At 37.5% G+C, this 23,177-nt stretch overlaps 1 protein-coding gene across 1 annotated transcript in view; it reads right to left on the bottom strand.

Moving 5' to 3' along the window:
- Positions 1 to 398: 398 nt before the first annotated feature.
- WBP4 (WW domain binding protein 4) overlaps positions 399 to 23,177 on the bottom strand; it is a 24,030-nt gene continuing 1,251 nt past the window's right edge. Inside the window, exons 2-10 of the mRNA XM_029960918.1 lie at positions 17,399 to 17,471; positions 15,853 to 15,915; positions 15,634 to 15,757; positions 14,632 to 14,817; positions 13,732 to 13,787; positions 11,218 to 11,284; positions 9,100 to 9,251; positions 7,857 to 8,095; positions 399 to 5,500 (exon numbers count right to left, since the gene is read on the bottom strand). Coding sequence (XP_029816778.1) covers positions 5,293 to 5,500; positions 7,857 to 8,095; positions 9,100 to 9,251; positions 11,218 to 11,284; positions 13,732 to 13,787; positions 14,632 to 14,817; positions 15,634 to 15,757; positions 15,853 to 15,915; positions 17,399 to 17,471 — 1,168 coding nt within the window. The 3' untranslated portion in view covers positions 399 to 5,292. The remainder of the gene's footprint in view (positions 5,501 to 7,856; positions 8,096 to 9,099; positions 9,252 to 11,217; positions 11,285 to 13,731; positions 13,788 to 14,631; positions 14,818 to 15,633; positions 15,758 to 15,852; positions 15,916 to 17,398; positions 17,472 to 23,177) is intronic.

The raw sequence follows: 23,177 nt of genomic DNA, 5'->3' as shown, positions 1-23,177 counted from the left end.
AATCACAATCTGTCATCACAAAGTTCATATATTCAGCTTTATTCTGAATGTTACTAACAGTGACTGCAACAAACCTTACCTGAACTCTATTACAAATGATTTTTAAAATAACAATTTTAACCCAGGCCTTTTATTACTCATAGTTGATGCACAGAATAAACAAATTTGCAGTAACCACTTAATGTGCTACAGGAAGGCACCCAGACACCATGTCGGTGACCACAAAATAAAAGTATTTCTTTTAAGAAGCATTTTCATATTTTTATTATATATTTTATATAGTTCTTATATATATATAGTTCATATTTGCCTCAGGCCCCACTTTCAACAGAATATGCACCCATAAATCTTCCAGGTTGTCCTAAACCCCCTGAACAGATGAACAGTAGTAACGCAGATTGTTCAAATGAAAGCTTTATTCTGTATTTTCATATAAACTCCACATCAAGAGCTTGCAATATTTTGTAATTGCAACTGAGAAGCAGTTGAAGATAAACCAGCTATTTAACTTTGCAGATGTTACTTATAAACTAAAACAAGCACTCTTCAGTCACCCCAAACAAGCCATTAAAATCCACTGTCATCATCCCGTGGTCTGTACAATGCTCTCTTACGGTTTTTAACATAGACTGTTTCTGGTTTTACATGTAAAATCAAACCCATTTTTGCTGACACTCTCTGGAAATCCTCTTGGGCAAATTTAGCCTTTTTGAGATTATTATTTGTAACACTTCTTGCTTTGTACAGAAAATTTTATTCAAGCTCTACCCTGAAACATTTCACAAAGCTAAACCTGTTAATCACACAAATGGTTAACACAGTTTCTAGGTTAAATAATTTAGCAGGTAGAAGGTAAGGTGACTAAAGAGGTAGATAGAGACTGAAGAGGTATGGCTGACAAAACAGAACCCAAGGGTTGCTGCAGCTCATAGCAGAAGGTATAGACAGCTTTTGTACCAACAAGTAGAAGGATTTTAGGGCTGCAAACCCCATAGGAGGAACAGTGGAATCTGTCTCAGAAAAATGAATTATCAAGGAAATCAAAAGAGCACATGTAGTCAGTCCTGAAATAGCTTGTGTGTTGTGTGGAAATAGACATGGTTGTAGTTCTTCAGGGCACAATGCAAACAGCAGAAGTGGCTGGCAGGAGCTGGGACCTGGAGACACCTTGGCCTACCTAGGAACGCAAAGCTTTCTGAAGATCTCGGCAGAGCAGGGGATGAGGTGAAGGTGGATGCCAGAAACATGGCACAGCAGTAATACAGAGATTTGCATATCTGAGAATACTGGAAGAACACGATTCAAGGAAGACAGCAATAATAAGAAAAGTACTAAAAAAGGGAGGCACAACTCAAAAAGCAAATCAAGGAAACCAAGCAGCGTGAAATAGTTTTTTACTCCTTTTCTGAGATGCCAAAAATTTGCACTGAAATAAAATCTCCTTCAGGGAAGAAAAAAAAAAAGGAGAAATGGTTTTATACATGCACAGATTAGTGAATTTAACTCAGATGCATATCATGACCAGCCCTCCCACCTTCTAAATCTCAATATCTGCAGCACAGATGCTGCAGCACAGACTTTATCTATGATGGTCAAATGAAACTTCACCCTACCGGGGAAGTCTGGATTTCAATCTACTAATCCCCAGGTGAAGGGTTAAAATTTGTCTTAGCCTAAATAGGAACAAGGATTATTCTATAACACGGGTAAAACTGAGCAGGTCTCCGCACAGCTCCTGGCATAGCAAATGCACAATAAAATAATTTTTCTTTTTTCTGTATATGCAGTATGTTTGCTTCTAAAAGTATCACCAACTTTAGACAGGCCTTGCTGTAAAAACATGCACAAAATGTCCTGTGCTATGAAGCTGTCTTTCTAAACAAACAAGGCAGGTGAAAATATTAGGCAAGGAAAGAAAAATACAGAGCAGTGAATTGACTTGCTCTAAACCACACAACAGAAATCATCATCAGAAATTGCAATGACTCCCTTTCTCTCTGACTCTCCTTCTCATACTGCTAATGATATCTATGGCAGCCTGTAAAACCAAGGATGTAGTCCTCACTCGAGCTTGCAATAAAACCAGGCAAGCAGATAAAAACATGCTGTAGGATAGAAAATGGATTAGTCAGAAAAGAAAACACTCATCTGAAAAAGTAACATTCCTTTGTCAAAAGCCAGTGCAGCCCAAGGAAGGATTAGCAGATGAGGAGCATAACTGTAGTAATACCTAGAGGATTCGTACAGCAAATTTCAAAAGCAGAAGATTTTGCAGGGAGATAGCACAGAAGGGAGAGAGATCTGTGAAAAAACAGATGTCTTGGAAAAGCAGTGTCTGCCTTAAATCTCAGACAAGACAGTATTTTTGTGTAGAACAGAAAAATATTTGGCTTAGATACACAATAAGGAAAATTGAATGACAGCACGCTGCAAAATTAAACAGTGGCTTTGTGTATATCGAATTTAAATCAACTGGCCTTTTTTATAATTTACAGTTAGGAATAAACTAGTCTCTGACTTTCAGAGGTAGTAGAGAGCAAAGAGCTGTATCTGTATTTCTTTGTGAAACACAAGCTTTAAAAGTCACACAGCAAAACCAAGCACAAGGTATTTAAACTAACTTTACTAGAGGTGAAAAAAATATTTTAATCTCTTTTCCTAATGTTTTGGTTTGTCTATTTAACACAGTACAAAGACCTTTGGTTCATATTACAACTAACAGCAGCTCCACAAGAACAAAAGTTTTGAACACTCATTTTCAGATGTTTTTAAACATCTACTCAAGGGATGTAGTTATAGCTATCTTAAATCCCCGTCTGTGACTTCAATGTGTCAAAACATTTTAAAGGAAAGATGTTCATATTTTGGAAACCTCATAACAAGAGGAAAGATGCCCTCCTCAGAGGATATTAAAAATGGAGCCTACAAAAAAAATTGCTATACTACTGGAAAAAACTGTACTAATAAACAATAAAATAATTTTTCAGAAATCATAATGAAATGTATATATCTTAGGCCTGGAGTAACAGAAGGAGGATGAGTACAGCAGTACAAAAAAAAATTGTGCTTGAAAGGAGAGCATGACCAGCTGTTAATTCATCAGCTGGCAATGGGAAAGGAGTAGAGAAAGCTGGTTGTACTGTTAAGTCACAGGGCACCTCTGGCAGACAGTGTGATGTGGTCATGTGAAAGGCAAATATGGTTTAGGGACATACCCAGAGTTACTTCCAATATGCTAAGGAAGTATTAGTGACATCATGTGTGGCCTTATTCTAGGCAAACTAGCCCAGGCAAAATCACCTAGGCAAATCTAGTCTAGGCAGACTCAGGCTGGAATGGGTGAAGAGAAGTGCTGGTGGAGCACTGAAGGTCCTGTCACACAAGGATGCTTTTTGTGATTTCGAAGAGAGATGATGTGATGGATTCAAGATGAAGAAAAGCTACTTAACTCAAGGACAGTACTTGTGTGAATTGGGAGGAAGAGTGTAAACTGGTCACAAACATAAGGAGACTAAGTTAGAGCAGGCTCCTAGCTGCCAGAGTAGCGTTCAAATAAGAACAAAACCTGAAAAATTTGAATAAGAAACCTGACAACCTCTCCTTGGCAGGAAAGACGCTTCTGTTCTAGCCTTGCATGTGAGGTCTTTCATGTGGAGTGCATGTTGTATTTTCCTGAACTATGACTGTGAAAGCATCCAGCATGTCCTGCATCTCTAAATGACAATCCAGGGCCAGATTTTACAGGAAACCTTCAAATTTATCAGAATAAACATCAGAAAAAAAACCCACAACCCTGATGAAGCCAAGAAAACACACAGGATTAAATACAATACTTAATTCTCTTCTACACATAAAGCAAATGTCACATAATAGAAAAAAAGACTTCACCTCCATTGTAATACACAATAAATCAGATTTCCTGTCTTGCACTCCTTTCTCCACTGATCCAAAAGATTAACAGTTGTTTTCTCAAAGCAATTCAAGCTCAGGAGTTACCAACTCTATTTTGCTGGACTCTTGACAACAGTCTTAACTGCACCTCTTTTTGACTGAGACTTTCCTGAACAAAACACTGTGAGCTTTAGGAATAGAGACAGTTTTTAATGGATTCATTATTTGAACCTTTATGGTCCACTGTTTCATTGCTAGAGAAGCAATAAGTGCAGCTGTATTCTAATAGAGGCAATGAATCTTGATGATGCTAAATGCAGACCAATGCCACCAAGTGAAGAAATCAAATCTACCATCCTTAAGAAAATGTCCAAGTCATCTTGGACAGTACAGCCATCAGCTCTACTGATCTTTTGTTTTCCTCTTCTGTGGTACTGAGAATGATCAAGCTTCAATATACTAAGTCCCTCTCAGGTTATCGAACACTGCAACTATGCAACACACTCTTCTTATCAGCAGATAAAACACATTCACCTCAAAAAGGGTCCTGTATGCTAGAGCAGGGCCAAGTCTCTAGAGTATTTTTTCTTTAAAATATCAGGCAAGCACTTTTTTTCTGGAAAAGAGAAAAAAAGAAAGCAAGACCAAAAAAAGAAAATATTATAAGTAACAGTTGAAGTAGGCAACAATAAAGCAAAATACAACAAGAAAAAATGTCTACTCCAACAGGGCTCTGGTGCTGTTACTACAAGTTAAGATTCATCAGGTTTAAATCTTCTGCAGAGGTTTAATACATCTATCATGCACGTACAGAAATAATTTTTCAGAACATCATTTGGAATGGGTGGCACTGATGTGACTAACTCCTCTAAAAACAGCTTTCAAATGATCAGTTTGAAATGTTGGCAGTCTCACCACCTACTCTTCGGCAAGCGATTGACCAAAGGTTAGTAAGTACAATATTTTTATTCATTAGTGGGGAAACTACACCACATAAACAATCTTGAGGGATGATTTTGCTCTCTAGTACACGCTATTGATCCAGTTCCTCTGTAAAAATAAAAGATCTGCTTCATTTTTGCCATATTAAACATTACTACATTCTCACATACTTAGAAAAGAAGTAAAATATGTTATGCAACATATTTAAAACAGCATACACAGAGCAAATAGAACTTAGATGGCATGGTTAAAATAAAAAGTATTTACAATATTGCATAAGTAACACAACACGAACTTCCATTCCAAAACCAATCACATCAAAATAAAACAACTCACATACGTTTTAATACCTATAAATCCTCAATTTCTATCCAACATTTTCTTTATAAAAGCCTGTTTAAAATATTAAACTTTTGATTCACTCTAGCTTAAACAGAATCTAAAATGATTTGTTAAGTACTACTGATCATTTAGTCTTTGTCTTAAGTTTCTAGATTTTCCATTTTCAAATTTTCTCTTTTTAAATGTTGGCACCCCTTCTGTCAGGTCTCCAAGGGAGGTGACTGTCTTCTCTTTAAACATCACTGGTTCCTCTTCCGGAACCTCTAACACTGGGGGTGCTACATTGTCACTCTCTGTACTTGGAAGCTCCAGGTCCACTTTTTCACTGGGAGGAGAGAAGAAAACATAAAAGGGTTAAGCTACATGGAGAAAACAATGCGGTGTACTGCAGACCGTAACAGCTATTTTTATTTGTCAAAGCATCTTTCAGCTAGATGCAGTCTTCTAGTCATCATCATGACAGGTATCAAGAAAAAAAATCCATGTTCTTTGTTTCTTCTGTGTGGGTTGCCACAAAAAGTAACAAACTGAAACCTCATTCCGTGCTGAGCTTAGACCATGGACCAAGTACTCATCACGTAAACAGTCCCGCAGAAGATAACAGGGCTGCATGTCTGTAAATATAAGAATATTGACAGACAGTAGTCAGTGAGTACTTAGCAGTGGTTCTCCGCCAAAATACCATTGAGTAGTTCTGCTCAAGTGTCCATCCTCAAGGGACTGCACGACAGAAGAGAGGACAAGCTTACCAAATCAGTCAGTGACCCCAAGTTGGGAGAGGTGGCTTTGGAGGCCAGGATCACAGCTAACAGTGATATGAACAAACCAAAGACATCAACTAAAAATGACTAATTGGTTTTAAGGGGTCAACAGCAAAACACTGTGTTCTACACAGATAACCTGTGGCATAAATATACGGTAGAGAAGAATGAAACATTTCGCAGAAAGTTACTTAAATCACAAGTCCGTCAGGAATCACACCAGCACAACACTGATGCAAAGAGATACACATTGGCCAATCCATGCAAGAATACTCTTGGTACTACCAAGTATTAGTCTGATGTCAGCTCATGTATATACTTAGTTTCAAGTCCTCCCTTCAAGGAAGACATGGATAATTTTGAGCACCCAAACAAGAGCCATAAGAATGATTGCAAGTCAAGTACGTCAAGAAAATGCAAGTGCTGCCATATCCTGAAAATATAAACCTCCTGAAAGTGGTTGTCACTGTGCCTAGACTCAAATTAAATAATGAACTGCATTTGTCTCATTGACATGTGTTTATCTCAAGCCTGCATGCTCATGCAGAGACTCATCTATAACGTTCAGTAGCTGAAAGCACTTTTTACTAGACAGCGCTTTCCAAAACCCCAAAAGAATTTTTCAGCTCAGAAGTCAAGGAGCAGCTAGCTGATGCAACACAGGTGTTATGTGGAGAATGGAGTAAGCATAAGGAAGAAGACTGTTTTCATTCTCCAAAACCTATTTTCTCCAGACTCCTAGAGGGAGCCACAAGAAAATGACAATAAAAGACAGCATGCTTCACAATAAAAAACAAAAACAACCCCCAAACAAACAAACAAACAAACAAAGCTACCTCAGGCACTATGCAGTAAAACAAAAACAACCCTCCTGATCAGATGCAGGTCATGAAAACATCTGCTCAGGCATGGGGGAGATAGAGAGAGACAGGGAGAGACAGTTACCCGATTTAAAACTGGCATAACTATGTTAGACATATTTTGTCTTTCATCTCCCAAGTAAAATCATCAGAGAAAGTGTTTCCCACCCCATTTTAATAGTCTTCAGCACTTAGTCATTGTGACAGCAGAAAAGGCTGTAGTGGATTTTGTTTTGGTTTTGGTTAACTCTGTTTTGAAATGAGAGAAAAAAGGGAACAAGAAAATAGTTGAACCAGAAGTCTTTTACTGCAATACTAGGTGAAAGTAAGATAGAAAATTTGAAGTGTCTTCTAGGCTGTGTCCTTCAAGTGAACAGTTAAAAGTTAGTACAATACCACAAAGTGAGAAATGATCCGCTGCTTGTGGGAGTAGCCCAGCCAAACATACCAGTGTTAGGTAAAAATTGCTTAGAGTCTAAAAAAGCACACTCATTATCTCAGCAACTACTGATCCCACAAGGAAGGAATTCAAAGCAATGCTAACCCACTACGATCAACGTAAAGTTGCTGGTGGTCCTAGAAGATCAAGATAGATCTCAAACTCCAGGTGAAGTCTGCCCAACTAGTTACCCATGAAAAAGAAACAGAATTTAGCCTGAAAGCTGGAGGCCCCAAGAAAGCTGCCCCTACTGTTCCAAGGCTGGAAGCAGTTCAAAAAGCAGTCATAAGAGTGCCTGAGGAAGCTGAACCAGATTTATGAAGGAGATGATGTTAAGCTTAGAGTAACAACATTTAAACATTTGATACTCAGCCTCTGAAAAAATGATGCATGACTAGAATTCTTAAATCACTTTAATTTACTCTGTACTTACAGTAAAATTCTACACTAAAACCAAAACACCACTGACATATGCAATGGAGAGCTATTACTTAAAATAATCATGGCAGAAAGAATTGTATTCCAATTACTGCTGTGCTAATGCTTCCAGAATTCAGAAGAAAAAGCTTCAGCTTTTGAAAACAACATTATGACAATAATCAAGGTAAAAAAGATACTCACCCTTCTTCTTCTTCTTCTTTTTCTTGTTCTTCTCCTACTTCCTTAAGTGCTTTCCATTTTCCATAAGGGTTGGTCGTGTTAGATCCATCATTAGAGGTTTCTTGGGAAGCTGATGTACTCTTCTCTTTATCTCCAGTTTCTTCTGACTTAACTTCTCGCCATTTCCCATATGGACTTAACTTTTTAGCTTTAGGAGATTTCTTCCCTTCCTCTGATTCTTCACTGTTATCTCCTTTCCTCTAAAGAGGAAAAAACCCACCTTAAGCAAAAATGCCTAAATAAAAACATAATGTATCTTTATTTTACATCTTTTATTTAGTATTATCTACTATTCATAGTTTTCAACCAAGAGTAACTTGAAACAAGTTCATATTGTAATATAATTTGCAAATTTTTCTTCTTGAGCTTTCATTACATAAAGTTGAAAAACAATTCTTAAATGTTACAAGAAGTTCGAGATGGAAAAGCCCATCTACCAAGGCTGAAGTTAGCAAGGCATAGCCAATTCAAAATTACTTAAAAACAAAGCTTAGGGTGTCTTAAAATAAAAAATGAGGAAAAAAATTCACATGCAGCTTTATGTACATGCAGATACACACACTTTATTGCTAATACCTGATAGCAGTTTATAATGATGCACAGTGATACAGAAATACATCTGCCTATGAATGCATTTTATATTTAAATTGTCTCTGTTCAGAAAAACCATTTGACCCAACCAAAACCATAATCACACACTTTTATCTAAAGTTTTACATTTACATTTTAAATATTTAATTGACACAGATGTTGTACTATGTGCTGTCAATGCTTTTTCTCAATTTAATAAGGAAACTATAACCATGCCATTTTCGGTCCAAAGCATTCCCTGGAGTCCATTGGCAGTCACATTTACCAATGAAGGGTTGAAGTCATTCTCACACTGAAATCCAAACCATTTTGTGGATTATTTCAGAGAGATGACAGTGACCTTTCTCAGAGAACATCACATATCTTGCAGAATTCAAGGTACTTCTGGTGAGTTGAAGGAAAGAACATGCTTTCTATCCTGGAACAGTGCCACTAATGAGCCAAACAATTGAACAAAGATTCATTTTACTATTTAAAGAAGTGCAAAATTCTACTTTCAGTCATACGGCTTAATCTCATTTCAATGAGTACAGCCTATCACAAGAGATAAAAGATACAGCAATAATTTCTTAGTATAAGATGATGTATATAAAATAAATCTGAAGAAAATTACCTTGGAGTTTGTTTCTGAACTCTTTGCTTCATTTTCACTATCTTCTGAGTCTGATTCAGATGCTGTTTCTGCATGCTCTTCGGAATGCTTGTCACATCGACTCTTCTCATTTGAAGATGAAACAAAACCATCCGGTTTCTCCCATGTGGATACTGTCCAAGACATTTGAACAACCATTATTTATGCTTCTAATTTTGATCTTTCATTGCTTCGACAACATTACCTTTTAGAAGCAGTGCTGCCTTATTCAAAAATACAGCAAATAATTTAGCATGAGGGTTGTGCCTTTGTTGAGTATGTTTGTTTTAATAAACATAATTAGAAAGATAACATTTCACTTCCCAGCAGAGATACAGTCATGACAGCTGAGTTCACTGTTGATAAAGCTTGTTTTAATTAGCTCAAACACACGGTGAACCGTGGTCCGCACGACTGTGGTCGCTCTCATCCCTACACAGGACCGATGAATTAATTACCCTCTAGATGTGCCTATTTGATTTGAGTTGTTCGCTGATTACAAAGACAGGATAAAGTAAAGAATGATAACTGCAAGCCTCAGGTCTCCAGCATGATAAACCCCTTCCGTGTGCTCCTTTGCCTGGTAACATTAAGTCTCTAATTAAAAGCTGTCAAGCAAACAAGGAAACACAAACATCAATCTGAAAATACATGAAAGTATGTATAGGATATGTACATACATATCCTCATTTTCAATTAAAAGGTAGTATTCCAGTAAATACATCAAAAGGAAATATTTAAATAAAAGTTGATTCAGTGGTCTTAAAACTGGTTTTAGTAAGAATAAGGCGAAAGTAGGCCAACTTTCCATCTATAGTTTTATATAAGTTTTCAGATGTAACAAAACAACTACTTTTCCAATTATTTTATCCATTTCCAAGGAAATCCTTAACTGCAAACAACATTTAACAGGTAAGCGTCTAGATATATCTTGAAGAAGTAAAGGTGTAAAAAACTGGCAGTGAAGGACTTTGCATGAACAGCACAGTCACTTAATGGTACTGCTGTCATCTGGCTTTAGATTAGTAAATGAGAAAGTTCACTTTCTTAGGTGCCACATACAGTGGAGTAAAGTACAGCCTCCCAAAGCACGACTCGTAGCACTAGGTCCAGAGATATCAGCCTCCTAAGTTACATGTCTAAGATGAGACAATTATGACTATTTACATCAGTTAAAAATCGGTCCTGTCTTCAGAGGATGGGATTACTCTTATTAGAACCGACAGGTAATTCTCAAACATTTCCAAGACGTTTACAGCTATATAAAAGTAAAGGATCAATTTGAAATCTCACAAGCCAAAATTTTACCAAATGCCATGACTATAAACACATTATTCACAAGTGTCATATGTCTCTGAAGAACTTAAAAAACAATACATCCAAATGCATAAAATGCATCTGAACTTAGAAGGCAATGTTTAAAAATAAGCAACACCTCCTTTCTATTTCCAAAGAAGAAACCACAAATCATTGGGGCAGGGGAGTGACTGGTTTAAAAACTGAAAGGTTTTGGTTGGGTTTTTTTTTCTGTTCTTGGCATCATGGGGAATGCCACTTCATACCCAATAGCAGTAGAAAAACTCATAGCCAGCATAAAAATCACTTCCTCTCCAGAGAGGCCTCATTGACCTTAAAATGATTCAAACAGATTTAGAAAACATTCTGAGGGAGTCACCACAAAGTTCCCATGTAGGGAAAAAAAAGGGTAAAAGAAGTGGGAGGTAAGATTCTGGACTCTCTTACCAATGCTATGCTAGCAAGATGAAAAGTTTAGGAGATTCTTATTTAGTACTACGTACCTGTGAAAACAAAATCCCCTTTCTAGTTTCCTAACTAATTTCAATATACATATAGAAAAGAAGAATGCTTAAAGTTACAAGCTGAAGTCTAAAAAACCCTACGAAGCATGAACTTATACACACTGACAATACAGCTGTAAAGCCAGCAGTGACTTAATCAACAAGTATATTTCAACTAAGACTGCAGCTTAAAAAATACAAAACTTAGTAACGGCCTTAAAATGCAGTTAATTTGCAAAACAAAAAGCTTCTCTGAAAACCCTCTCTCCTGAAACAGAGCTTAACAGAGTTCTCTCCTTACCTCCAGTTTGTGTGTTATAGTAATAAGTATGACCATCTTCAGTGACACCTTCTACCCACTCTGCTCCCTAGGAAAAAGATACAGGAGCTAATGAAAAAGTTATCGGGATCAGCCAAAGCATCACTTGTAAGATTATTCAACTCCTGAGTATTTTTTGTCTGTGGTTATTTTACTGGTTTAAAGCTTGAACCCCTAATGTTGTTAGAACATATTCCCTTTGACTCAAATGAGACTGAATTCCATGACTTAAAATATTGCAAATGCACATAAACAATTATTTTTCAAACAGTGGATAATCCATATGAGCCTCTATAGTAAATGTTGCCATGAAGTTCAAATTATTATATAGATCATTATTTTACATGTTTTCTTTATTTTCCAAAGTATTCACCCCTGAGGTTGTAATTTCCTATTTGTGTTATTGTCTTTACTAGAGACTGATGAAAAAATTCTCTAGAAGACGCAGGTCTTAGTGAGGGTTAAAAAAAAAACAATACCAATAAATACTATCAGAAATTAAATAAACAAACAGAAATGTATCCCAAAATAGATTTTCACCACAAATATAGAATCAAACTTTGTATGAATGCACACCAATGATTTAACTTCTTCCGTAAAGCACTGAGTTCAACAATGGTCTGTTTTTCCCTACTGATTTATAAATACATATGAAATGTGGCAGAACTTGCTGGCGTATCTTTGTGAACATGTAATGTAATTTTTTTTTTCAGAATTAGCTACAGATACATGATCAGCATTACCCATGACCTAACATCTTCCTTAAGAACCCGATTTTTAGCTACATTAGCACATACAACTATTTCACTGCTCCTTAAGTACTTATACTGCCTGCTCCCCTGTGTTGGGCAGAATATCTGTGCTGCTTCACCATACCTTATTTTGGCATTAATAACGTCTACGTTTTGCACACACATACATCTACATTTGCTTAATACTCTTAATAAAACTTGGGTTTATTTTTTTTTTAAACACAACAAAATCAGAAGTTAAGCTTCTTGCACCCACTCTGTAAACAAACAACAACAAAAAATGTACCAGCAGGTTTAGAGCAAGCAAAGGCAAAAAAGCCTTCAGTAAGCAAGTTTCTTCAAGGTTTTGTCCTCAAAAGTTTCAGTGTGCTCATTTCAAGAAAAGAAGCAAAAGAAATGTTTCTTTTACGTAAGTAGAAAGTGGATCAAAAAAGTAGTCTTAAGTACAACCTATCCTTTTTGTTAAGTGTTAGATCCTGATCGTTTTAGACCTGGCGCCTGGAGGTTTTCAGCAAATATTTGACACTAGGCACACTGAGTATCCTATGACACGAATTCTAACAAGCACAATGTCAGTCTAACTGGTTATAGGTAGTCTTCAATATGCCTCTTCATTATTCTGTTCTTCCCACCTCTTACAAAGTCTGAGCAGCAATGTAATGTGCTGTAAAACCAGGAGGGCTCCTGAATCTCACTTGCACGGCATATTGCAAGCATGCCCTTTAACTTCTGGGCAGTGAGTCCTTGTTAGAGGTCTGGAGTGTTCCCAATATGTTTAGCTCAGACTAAATAAGGGAGCAATCAAACGCTTGTTTTTAGTTGTAGCAAAAATAACTCAAGACAGCACAAAGTCACTGAGCAGGGTGAGGAAGGAATGGCAAAATACAGCCATGTGGTACTAGAGAGATATCCAAGGCTGAAGGTGTGTGTTTATGATATAGCTGAGCTAACTTCAATTTGTTGCCAAGAAGGGAGTGCCTTTTCCCCCCAGTCTGCTCTCCCCACACTGGCATTTCTCTGATTAACCAGATAGCCAATGGCAAGGAAATAAGCCTACAAAGCACTAACCTAAACTCTGATGCCTTCACTCCCTGAACTAGTTCACTGTCAGGGTAAATATGCACCAAAGACCATACAAGATTAGCTTCAGGACCGCCTCCTTCGGTGGAAGGCTACAGTAAGATTGGCTTATAAATATTGCAATGCTATGCCTTGACTGAAAAGATAAAGTTGAAGTGCTGATTAACAAGTGGTGCAAAACCACAGGATAAGGGAATCAGAAAGCCAGAGCAGCATGTGATGGGACAATATAGAGCTAGAGAATGTTAAGCACTCTGAAAACACCAGGTTTTTTTGAACTCTAATGTAAAATCCAACACTGGCAAACCAAAAAAACCCTTACATTAAATCATAGTGTACATATGACACCTATCTTGAAAATGAGAAACATAACATCACTTAACAGGAGATTTGGAAAAATCCTGGTTTTAATGCTGCAAAGCACAAAAATCCTGGAGTGATAAGTATCAGGGGAAAGCCCATTAATAACAGTCTTTCTGTCTTTAGACTATTCTGCAAGTTTCCCTGTGCCTCAAACAAGGAAAATAGAGTAACATGGTAAATTTCTAAATGTGTTAAATAATTGCTTGTACATAGGTTCCATGATCATAATAAACCAAGGAAAACCAGAAATTATTACATAACTGTATCCTAAAGAAAAGTATGAATAATAGTATTTGATTACCGTTTTTGAGTTTTGAGAGTTGCCTTGGAATCCTTTAGGTTTCTCCCACTGTGATTCTGAAAAAACAAAGGCACATTTCACCCATCATTCAATCCTGTTTATGTTTAATAATCTTTTATAAAACGAGATCTAAAAGATATAACACTGATGTGTGCACACACATAAACAAATAATATAGATATACCTCACTGGAATATGAATAATCCTTGATAAAACTATCGTATGAAAAATAAATCAAAAGTATCATAATTACACCTGGCTTTACTGGAATTAGCGACCCTTTAGACTCTATATGGCTGATACACAGATACTGAAAATTCAGTTAAAAAAAAAGGTGGGGGGTTTGTTTGGCCTTTTTTAAATGTTAGGCCAAAAGAAACCAAACGCACAAGATTTTTACCTTTTGGACGTTATCTTGTATGAGGAAAGACTACAGTAAATACTAGTGCCAACCCTTAGATTTATAAGAAACAGTTTGTAAAATTCTCGTTAATCATAAAAGAGAGTGGCTTTTATGCTCTAAAGTAGATCACAACATACAGTTCTTCAAGAAAAGTCAGTTAGATAAAGCCTGTAAATTTGGAAAGAAACAATTGGTTTATTTCACATTCCTGATCAGAAAACTTGTTTAGGAAGAACACAGCTATCTTTTGTATACTTAACCTCTGACAGGCTAAACATTTCCAGAAACTGTGGAATTACTGCATTCTTCTATTATTAATCAACAGCAAAACTACTCTGAAATTCTGGATGCCTAAGTCTTGAATGTTAAATATCAAAACTGCATCAAATCGTTCACATTTTAATAATCAGCTTACTACTGAAAGAGTAGAAGAGTAAAGAAATGCAGGTAGTCATTTCTCACTTAGATCCAGTAACTATATCTGCATTTCCTTTTACCTCCAGTTTTTGTGTTATAGTAATATGTATAGCCTTCTGGAGACAGTCCTTGCACCCACTGCTTCGTTTCAGTTGTCTTCTTTTTCTTTTCTTTCTTTTCCTTCTTCTCTTTCTTTTCTTTCTTTCCTTTAGTTTCCACTGTGTTACTCTGTGTTTTACTCGGTGTTGAACTGGGACCTACAGCGTCTTAAAGAAAACAATACTGCCCTTATAAAAAAGAGTAATAATCTGCACTTAAATATTAGTCACTTGTACAACAGAAAATAGGAAGTTTTGTTCTTATGAGTATTTTCACTAATGTGTGACAGTCATCAATATTACACTCATAGCAAGCACTCTTAAAAGACTATATTCAAAGAATCTTACACTGTAGCACTTCCACAGTGTCATAGCAAAGTCCAGATTTAAAAAGATGAATAACAAAAACCATTTGGATCAATTAGCTCTAACCAAACAACAAAAACCAAACTAAAAGCGTTATGAGAAAGACAGCTGGTACAGCAGCCTGAAACTACAAACTTTTTTTTTAGAGGATAGTATGTCTTCAGAGGGACAGAACAAAGGTACTTGCTGAACTGCAAGCTGAGTAGGAGATTCTCATCTCCACTGTCAGACACAAGTGGGAACCCAGTCTTCTCCTACGCATAGGAACTTTTGTCTCCAACTGGCAAAAGTGAAACATAAAGTTAATCAAGGGAAGCTGCACTGGTCATTCAAAGCACCAACTACAGCCTATTTTTTTTTTTTTGTTATCACATTGTTTAATTTTTCTACTCGGAATTTGATTGTTCCATGGATCAGAGGATACCATAGCTGAAAACGTTCTGGGCTGCCACTTCTACTACTCGCAAACTGTAGACTACTCTTTTTTTTTTATTATTAATAAGCAAACACAGTCCTGGAGGCCTCCTCTCATGTTCCCAAACCCAATTTAAGACAAAACTTTCCTATTCAATACTCTTTCAATTCTGCCTTTTATCTTTTGGCAGCTATGTGAACTACCTGGCTTAATTCCAAGCCTTTTCATATCCTCTTGATATGCTTTCATTGCAGCCTCCTCCATTGCCGCAAATTCTTTTGACATGTTTTCTTCTTCTTTTGCCTTTTCCAAGCTTTTCTTTTTAATCTAAAACAAAACAGAAAACCCATAAGAGAATAAATTAAACAAATATGATAAGAGAGTAAAAATAAGCATTTGTGCAATTAAGATATTTGAGTTACCTCACTAATTCTTTTTGCCACATTTTCTTTATGATTCTTTCCTCTTTCATGAAAATCAATGCTCTTCAAAGTGAGAAAAAAACCAAGAAAAATTATATGTATTATACAATTTTAAAATAATTTTACTTACTTAAAATTTAGTTAGACTAAGCTTAGTTGAACAAACTTAAATGTAACCTGTTCTGAGAACACTTACAGCAAAACTAAAGCTATGAAATGGGTGGAACACAGGAACACTGAGAAACACTCAACATAGAAATAATGAAAAATCAGTAACACTCCAGGATGGTATCACAGAATCTCAGTGTATTTATAAGATTTAATTTTTTTCAAATAATACTGTTCAGCAACATATTAGAGACAAGTAACAGGGAACCTGGGCTCCCTCTTCATGCTATCCTTCCAAGTGATGACACTTCCAAGTGTCATTAATTTTGTTTTTTATCCTGTTCTCATGCAAACTTTTAAAAACCATATGGGTTAATTAGTGTTCCAAATATTAGCTACCACCCTTAATTAGATAATGTTAACTCCACAAATATCTCATGAACTCGAACTGCAGGTCCACATATCTGAGAAAGAGAGAGAGAAAAAGAAAAGGCAAAGTGGGAGAGTTGGGTAACTAAGGACAACAGAACAGCCCGCAAGCCAAAAAGCTGCCAGGAAGACAAGCCAGTAGGAGCTGGAAGGAGTTTAGAAGGTCCCTATGGGCACAATAGTGGAAGTCCTCCTGTGGTTCTCAGAAAAAAATGTCTGAGCTCATTCAGGTGTTCAGATGTTAGGTGCCTAAACCTGACCTAGTAACCCTAGAATTTCTTTTTCCTCTGCATGAACTGATGTGCAGAGGATGCACATTCAGGGATAACTCATTTGAAGACAGACTTTACAAGGTACTCATATCTCTCCCTTTATAAGCAGTTCTCTTCACTGACTCCAAGAAGATACCTGCAGTTCTTGTGAGCTAATTAATTGAGGTATCTTACTGTAAGCCGGATGAAGCTCAGCTCTAAGAGTACTCCTGGCATCCAATCAGGAATGCAAAACTTATTTCTAAGTAAGAAACCAATGGGTCTAGTAGTCTGCAAAAGACATCTACAAGTCAGAAACACCTGTAATATTTCTGTGGGCTGTGTGAAATGAAAGAAACCTGCTTTAAATGCTCAAGACTGCTGGCTGTACCATGCCTACTACATAGAAACAGTACAAATGCCAGGTTTTGCTTTCTTCTTGCACATGAAAAGTGAGGAACAGGAGTAGACAAAGTTTCAAGACAGATCAAATGTTAAGTTACAGAACTCAAAGAAAAAAGCAGGGTCAGATATTTTAGTTCTTATCTGTACTGTTGAGTAGAACAGCACACACCATCTTGTATGCAGGTATCTGGCTCTCATGCAGTATATTTTAAGGATCACAAGTATTACAAAGACATTTTTTAAAAACAGATTTCATGCATCAATAGACTAGTATCAAAAAGTGATGTTAAAAGCCTGTAATTCAAATTCCTAGTAATTCAAAATAATTGACATAGTATGGTAGACCATCGTACAGGTCTGTTGTCTGCTATCCAGCACTTGCAGTAATCGCAGAATTTTTTTGGCTGAGATTTCCAGTAATCGGCCCTGGGGAAAGAAAAAAAAAGATCTTTAATCTGAAACAATAACCAAAGCCACAGGTTTTCATATCTATCTATATATCTACATCTTCAGAAACTAAATTTAGTCTTTGGGTGATTGAATGCTAAGAGGTGGAGGGTTTTTTCCTTGGGTTTTTGTTTTTTTTTTTTTTTTGGTTGGTTGTTTCGGGTTTTTTGTTTGCTTGTTTGGGGTTTTTTTTGTTTAGCAAAGTCTGGGGAGCCAGCAAGAGTAGCTATATTGACTACTGTGTCCCATAAAGCACAGTTCAGTATTAGGATTCTGCCCATCTGACCCCTAAAGACTGCAAAATTTTTACAATGGAGGTGGTGCTTTAAGAATCAGAAATACAAGACAAAGCAAGTCAGAGATAAAAAAGCAGCTCTAGATACCCCAATTAAACACAGAACAGTCATAAAAGTGCAACTTGCACTCTTTCCCATAAAAACTTATCAGTAGATGTTTCTAAGCGAACCTTTAGATTTAATGCTGAATCCTGCTTTTGATACTGTCCACAATGAACTCAGCAACACGAAGGTGCAGCTCCGGACACTGCGGAGTGAATCCCAGACCAGATTCTGACTTGTGGGGTCACAGACATGGCAGTAAATTGTTTGGATGTTTCAGTGTAAAAATGCAACTATTCTTGAACCACGCAACTAGGTAAGTGAGGAAACTTGGGGAAAACTTCAGAGCTCAAAAGCTAGTATATTAAAGTATTTAACAACAAAATAAACAATCACTCCAATGGCTGTTTCTTCATCAAAAACCACTTTATAATGCCAGATAAGACTTGTGCAGAAAAATTCTATTTCTCATAGGCTTGCAGCAACAGATGCAATGCATTGGTTCAACAGTACACAATTGAGCAACAGACTTCTACATTTTTTAAGTTAAAAAGAAAAAAAATGAGGGACAAAATAAAAAAAAACTTCAAGATTACACTGACAATATTAAAAAAGGTCAGCCCAAAAAATTCATCTTTGTCTTCTGTCTGAAGACCAATGCACAAAGTCCAAGGAAAATACATTCTCATTCAATAAAACCAAAACTTTTTCCACACACAACAATAGCACCCTCAATCCTCATGATACCTGCAATCAGATCTTTAATTACAGAAATAGACCTGATTGACTCAACTCCTAAAATTTAAGCAGGTATAAAAATACATTCTCCTACCAGTGCTTAATGTAAAAGTACAATTACCAAGAGGCTACAATTATTTAAAAGTGTAAGTGCAAAGGATATACTCTGCAAAAATGTACCAACCTGTAAGCAATACTGTGTTAGCAATGTGCAGCTTTTCAAGCAATTTTCTGGAAATCTAGAAAGCAGTAGCTGGGCTTTCCCCAATTTAAACAGAAATCTGCTCATCCCTAAGTGGTGTATTTTTGTGTGATTACTTAGTCCCACATTTAATTCAAAGGCTTTTTCTGTGAGTTACAAAAAAGTGCACCAGGGGCGAAGCCTGAGAAATCAAATGCTCTGGCTGAAAAACCAGATGAGTGGAAGGGAAAAATTCAGAGCTCAAAATACCTTGAGATCCTTTTTCCTATTTGAGCTATAACTCTTAAATTGTCTCTAAATCCTTCAACATCATTTATAATAAATTTCCAGCTAAAAAGGTAGGGTTAACCTTTCTAAGGCAATGGAACAATTCTGATATAAAACACATAAATTGGAAAAAAGCCACACTGAATGTCTTGGATATGCAGGAATCTCTGCCTACTTCCAAGTTTAACCTAACACAGGAGGCTCTTTCTCTTTAACAGAATCAAGTGTAAGTGCTAAAATTAAGACTGTACAGCTGCACCCACCACAGGTCAACACCTGAGAGTTTGGTGAGCTGTATTTTCATAGCTATATTTTTCACCGATTTCTTTCCTAAATGCTACTGGACATCACACCTGTTGCAAACCACTGTAGCTGCACATAGAGCAATCATGCTGGAGAACTTGAGGGCACACCTATGCGTTCAGTACAAATCCACATCTTGAACACAGAAGCCTTTTGTCTTCATCTTCTATTGGTTTTGATAAAAACTGAAGCTGGCTCTCTGTTGTTACATATAAAATAAATGTAAATGGTACTCTGTGCAGAAAACCAGATATCCTAGGAACTTTAAATTCTGCATTTCAAATTAATTGTGTAACTTACAGTCTCAATTCTGTGCCTTATGGGCATGAGAAATCTTACATACTATGTAATTCTCTTAAAGATTTTCCACTTGAGTTCACACCACTAGAAAAAAGAGCAAGCACCGACACAGATGGGCAACTTCTGGACAAACTGCTGTAAACTTCCATCCAGAATTGGAAATCCTATACTAACTTGCAAGAAATTTATGTTTCCTCAAGTGCAGTGATTTTCTTTCCACTTTTACTGGTCGCACCACCAACACAGAATGTGCAACAGTTCAGAGGGCTAAGGGGGAAGGAGGGGAAAAAGAGGGAGTAAAAATCAAACTATTTTCTTGAAACTTTAATGAAATGACAAAGTCTTTGCTACAAACAGCAGAGTGCAGGTAGCATCAATGTTAAAACAATTTTCAGATTTCCAAAATTCATTTAAAATGTCATAAGGAGCGAGAACATGGGGAAGAACAAGTAGCAATTCTGCACTAACAGCACCTGCCCTATTTGCCATTCCAAAAGACATGAAAATGATGAAACTCAGAGAGAAAACACAGAAACTCAGGTATTTTTACTGTGCATAATTCATTTCTTGAGCCATGAGGATCATGCAGCCTATGCTGCAGTGACTGGGACACTCCAGCATGGGAACCACGTTTGGGAGCACATCAAGGGGACAGGTTCTGTCAACAGTGTAACCTGCAGAGTAACACCAGCAGTACCAGAGTCCAGGGCCCCAAACTGTCTACCTTCTTCTCCTCACAAGCTACTATATTATTCGTGTTTAAACAGGTGGTGCAAACAGCAAGCCTTATATACAGAGGCTTAAGAAACCCTCATAAAGTAGCTATCTTCAGCTGAGACAGCTTTGCCAAACTTTACTTGGAGACTGGGCTGGAGGATTTTGTTCCTATTACATACTGAAATTAAGGGGGGAAGGAGGAGAGACAACTGGTTTAGGTGGTTCTGAACACAATAAAAAAGAATTTGGCTGTGCAAACAAAATCTGGAAGCATTTGCTTTCAACGGCTCTGTTCTAAAACAGACCTGAAATCTGGCAGGGATGCAGGGGAGTTTGTATCAGGGGTGTATCTGTCCAAATTATAAGCCTTCAGGGGGTAAAAAAACCTAACATATAGGCTCAGCACTCTTTTTTGGTTTGAGTATCTACAACCTCTGAAGACTTTACAGGAAGTTAACATCTCACAGCTTTCTGCAGGTTTGAGCACTGAACAGCTGCTGCATGCATCATCTTCTTGAGTACAGGCGTGTGAAGTAAGTAAGACTCAAGTTTTTGACAACACAAAGACAGTAACTCACAGTAGATATTGTGGCTGCTCTAAAACAGCCACCCAAAAGGAATAGTAACAGAATCTGTTACTATTTCTGAATACTATTTTGGAATACTGTGTCCGTCTAAAGAAAAGTAATAGTTCTGCAATTGAAAGAAGTAGAAAGAACAAAAGAAAAAGAAAACAATCACATGTATTTCACAATAGACCCTCCTCCACATGGGAAGCCATTCCAGAGCAGCTAATTCCAATTCATATATCCCAGTATTGTTGAGATCTAAAAAGGCAGTACTAAGATTGGCAGGGAAGAAGGGCAAAAAGGTTTTCTTGTGAAGTAGGTCCCAGTGCCATGGCTCACGCTCTTGAATAATTCACAGCAACTCCATTCACTCACAGTGCACTAATCCTACCTTAAAACCTCTTCTTAGATATGAACTCTTAATTTCTATTTTTTAAAAATGGTATTTAAAAATAAGGACTAAAGAAAATAGCATCCCTGACACTGTGAATACACAGGACTGTCCTTTACCTAACCTTAGCTTTTTGGCTTTCTAATAGATCATGTGTATGTCCACATATGTCGGAGCCCACATATGTGGACACGGAATATATGTCTATATGTGGGCTCTGAGAGAGTAGGACTGGATGGGAGTTTCATCCACATGAAACATGGCAGTTCTCTATATGGTTTTGTTCTTTTCGCTCTCAAGTCAATTATATTTTTTGCAGACCTTCTGTAAATTCTAATTTACAACCCAAGTGGCTGCTTCTTTTTATTACTGTGTTAGCCCCCTCTGAACTACATACAAATCACAATATCTCATGGAGAGCAGAGTTTGCAGAAGGTGCTAAGTCTGACCTGTATTGGCATTGAAGATAATTCTCATGAATCTGCTTTACCAGACCTCTTCTCTAAATTGTAAATTATGGAATCACGGAATCATTTAATTTGAAAAAGACCTCTAAGATCATAGAGTCCAACTCTTAACACTGCCAAATCCACCACTAAGCCATGTCCCTAAGTGACATATTTACATGTCTTTTAAATACCTCCAGGGATGGTGATTCAACTACTTCAAATGCTAAAAATATTTTTAATAATATACAAGAATGCACAAGGCTATCAGGGAAGGCAGCCTTCTGCATGTATGGAACTCCAGTTCTCTAGGTCATGTCCCCTAACTTCAGTTGTCCAAATAGAGAGATTAGCATTGTCTTAGTTTTCCAATTCAATGATAGAAACTGTAATCTCCAAAATATTGCTCTTTCCATCCTAAAGAGGCACTTGAGAAGCAAACTGAACTCCTTAGGTGCATGTTTCTTCCTTATACAGGGAACCTAAAAGCAAACTGCTTCAGTCAGCCTTCAAAAGTTAAATATCTGAAGTCAGGGATATCTACTGAGACCAGAGGTCTGCTGCTGTAGATGCAGAAGAAAGATATGGGCTATGTCAGGAAGAATTTGATAAGAATTAGAAGAGAGAAAAAACCAGCAACATAAATTGGGTCAAGAAACTGTTCAGGTATAATTTTAGCAATACCTAAAATTAAGAACACTGCTGTACATAGTACAAGTCTGCAAGGCAGCCTCACACAGCTCACTATCAAATATGGCCCCAGAGAAGAAATTTTTGACCAGTTTAAGATTTGTTTTGGGTTTTTTTTTTTTTTTAGCAGGGAAGTTAGGATATCCTGAAAAGTAACAGAAACGAGCAAATGCCATTCATGTGCCATTCGCAACTAATAAAAGACCTCGACCTGGATTTCTACCCCCACCACACGTGCTCAGGTACTAATACAAATTTCCTAAACAAAGACTTAAAGGAGGTAGCGACGGCCAGGTAAAACCAAGGTACAGAGGCTTTTCTTCCGCGCGATTCACCCAGGCAGGACCAGAGACGTCAAAGGAGCCTGAATGGTGGGGGGACCTGGGGGAGAAGGGGTGAGGGAGAGTGGCAGGGGGGACGGAAAGAGGGGGAGGAAGGGGAGTGCAGGGGGAAGAGGTGCAGGGGGGAATGAGGGGTCAGGTAGAAGGGAGCGGGGCAGGAGAGACGGAGACAGGAGGAGGAGGAGGACGGGGGACTGCAAGGGGACGGAGTGGGGTCAGGAGGACGCAGGCCCCCTTCCCCGCAGCCCGCCCGGCTCTGCGGGCCGTCGAGTCCCCCGCCGGCGGGAGGCGCCGCTGCCCGCCGTGTGCCAGGGAGATAAGGGGACGAAAGCGCAGCGAAAACAAATAAACAAACAACCCGAAGACAGAAGGAGGACGGCCGG

This window comes from Manacus vitellinus, unplaced genomic scaffold (genome assembly GCF_001715985.3).
Source record: "Manacus vitellinus isolate BGI_N305 unplaced genomic scaffold, ASM171598v3 scaffold_2_pilon, whole genome shotgun sequence".
Lineage (NCBI taxonomy): Eukaryota > Metazoa > Chordata > Aves > Passeriformes > Pipridae > Manacus > Manacus vitellinus.
This window is presented reverse-complemented; position numbering and strand designations above follow the sequence as displayed.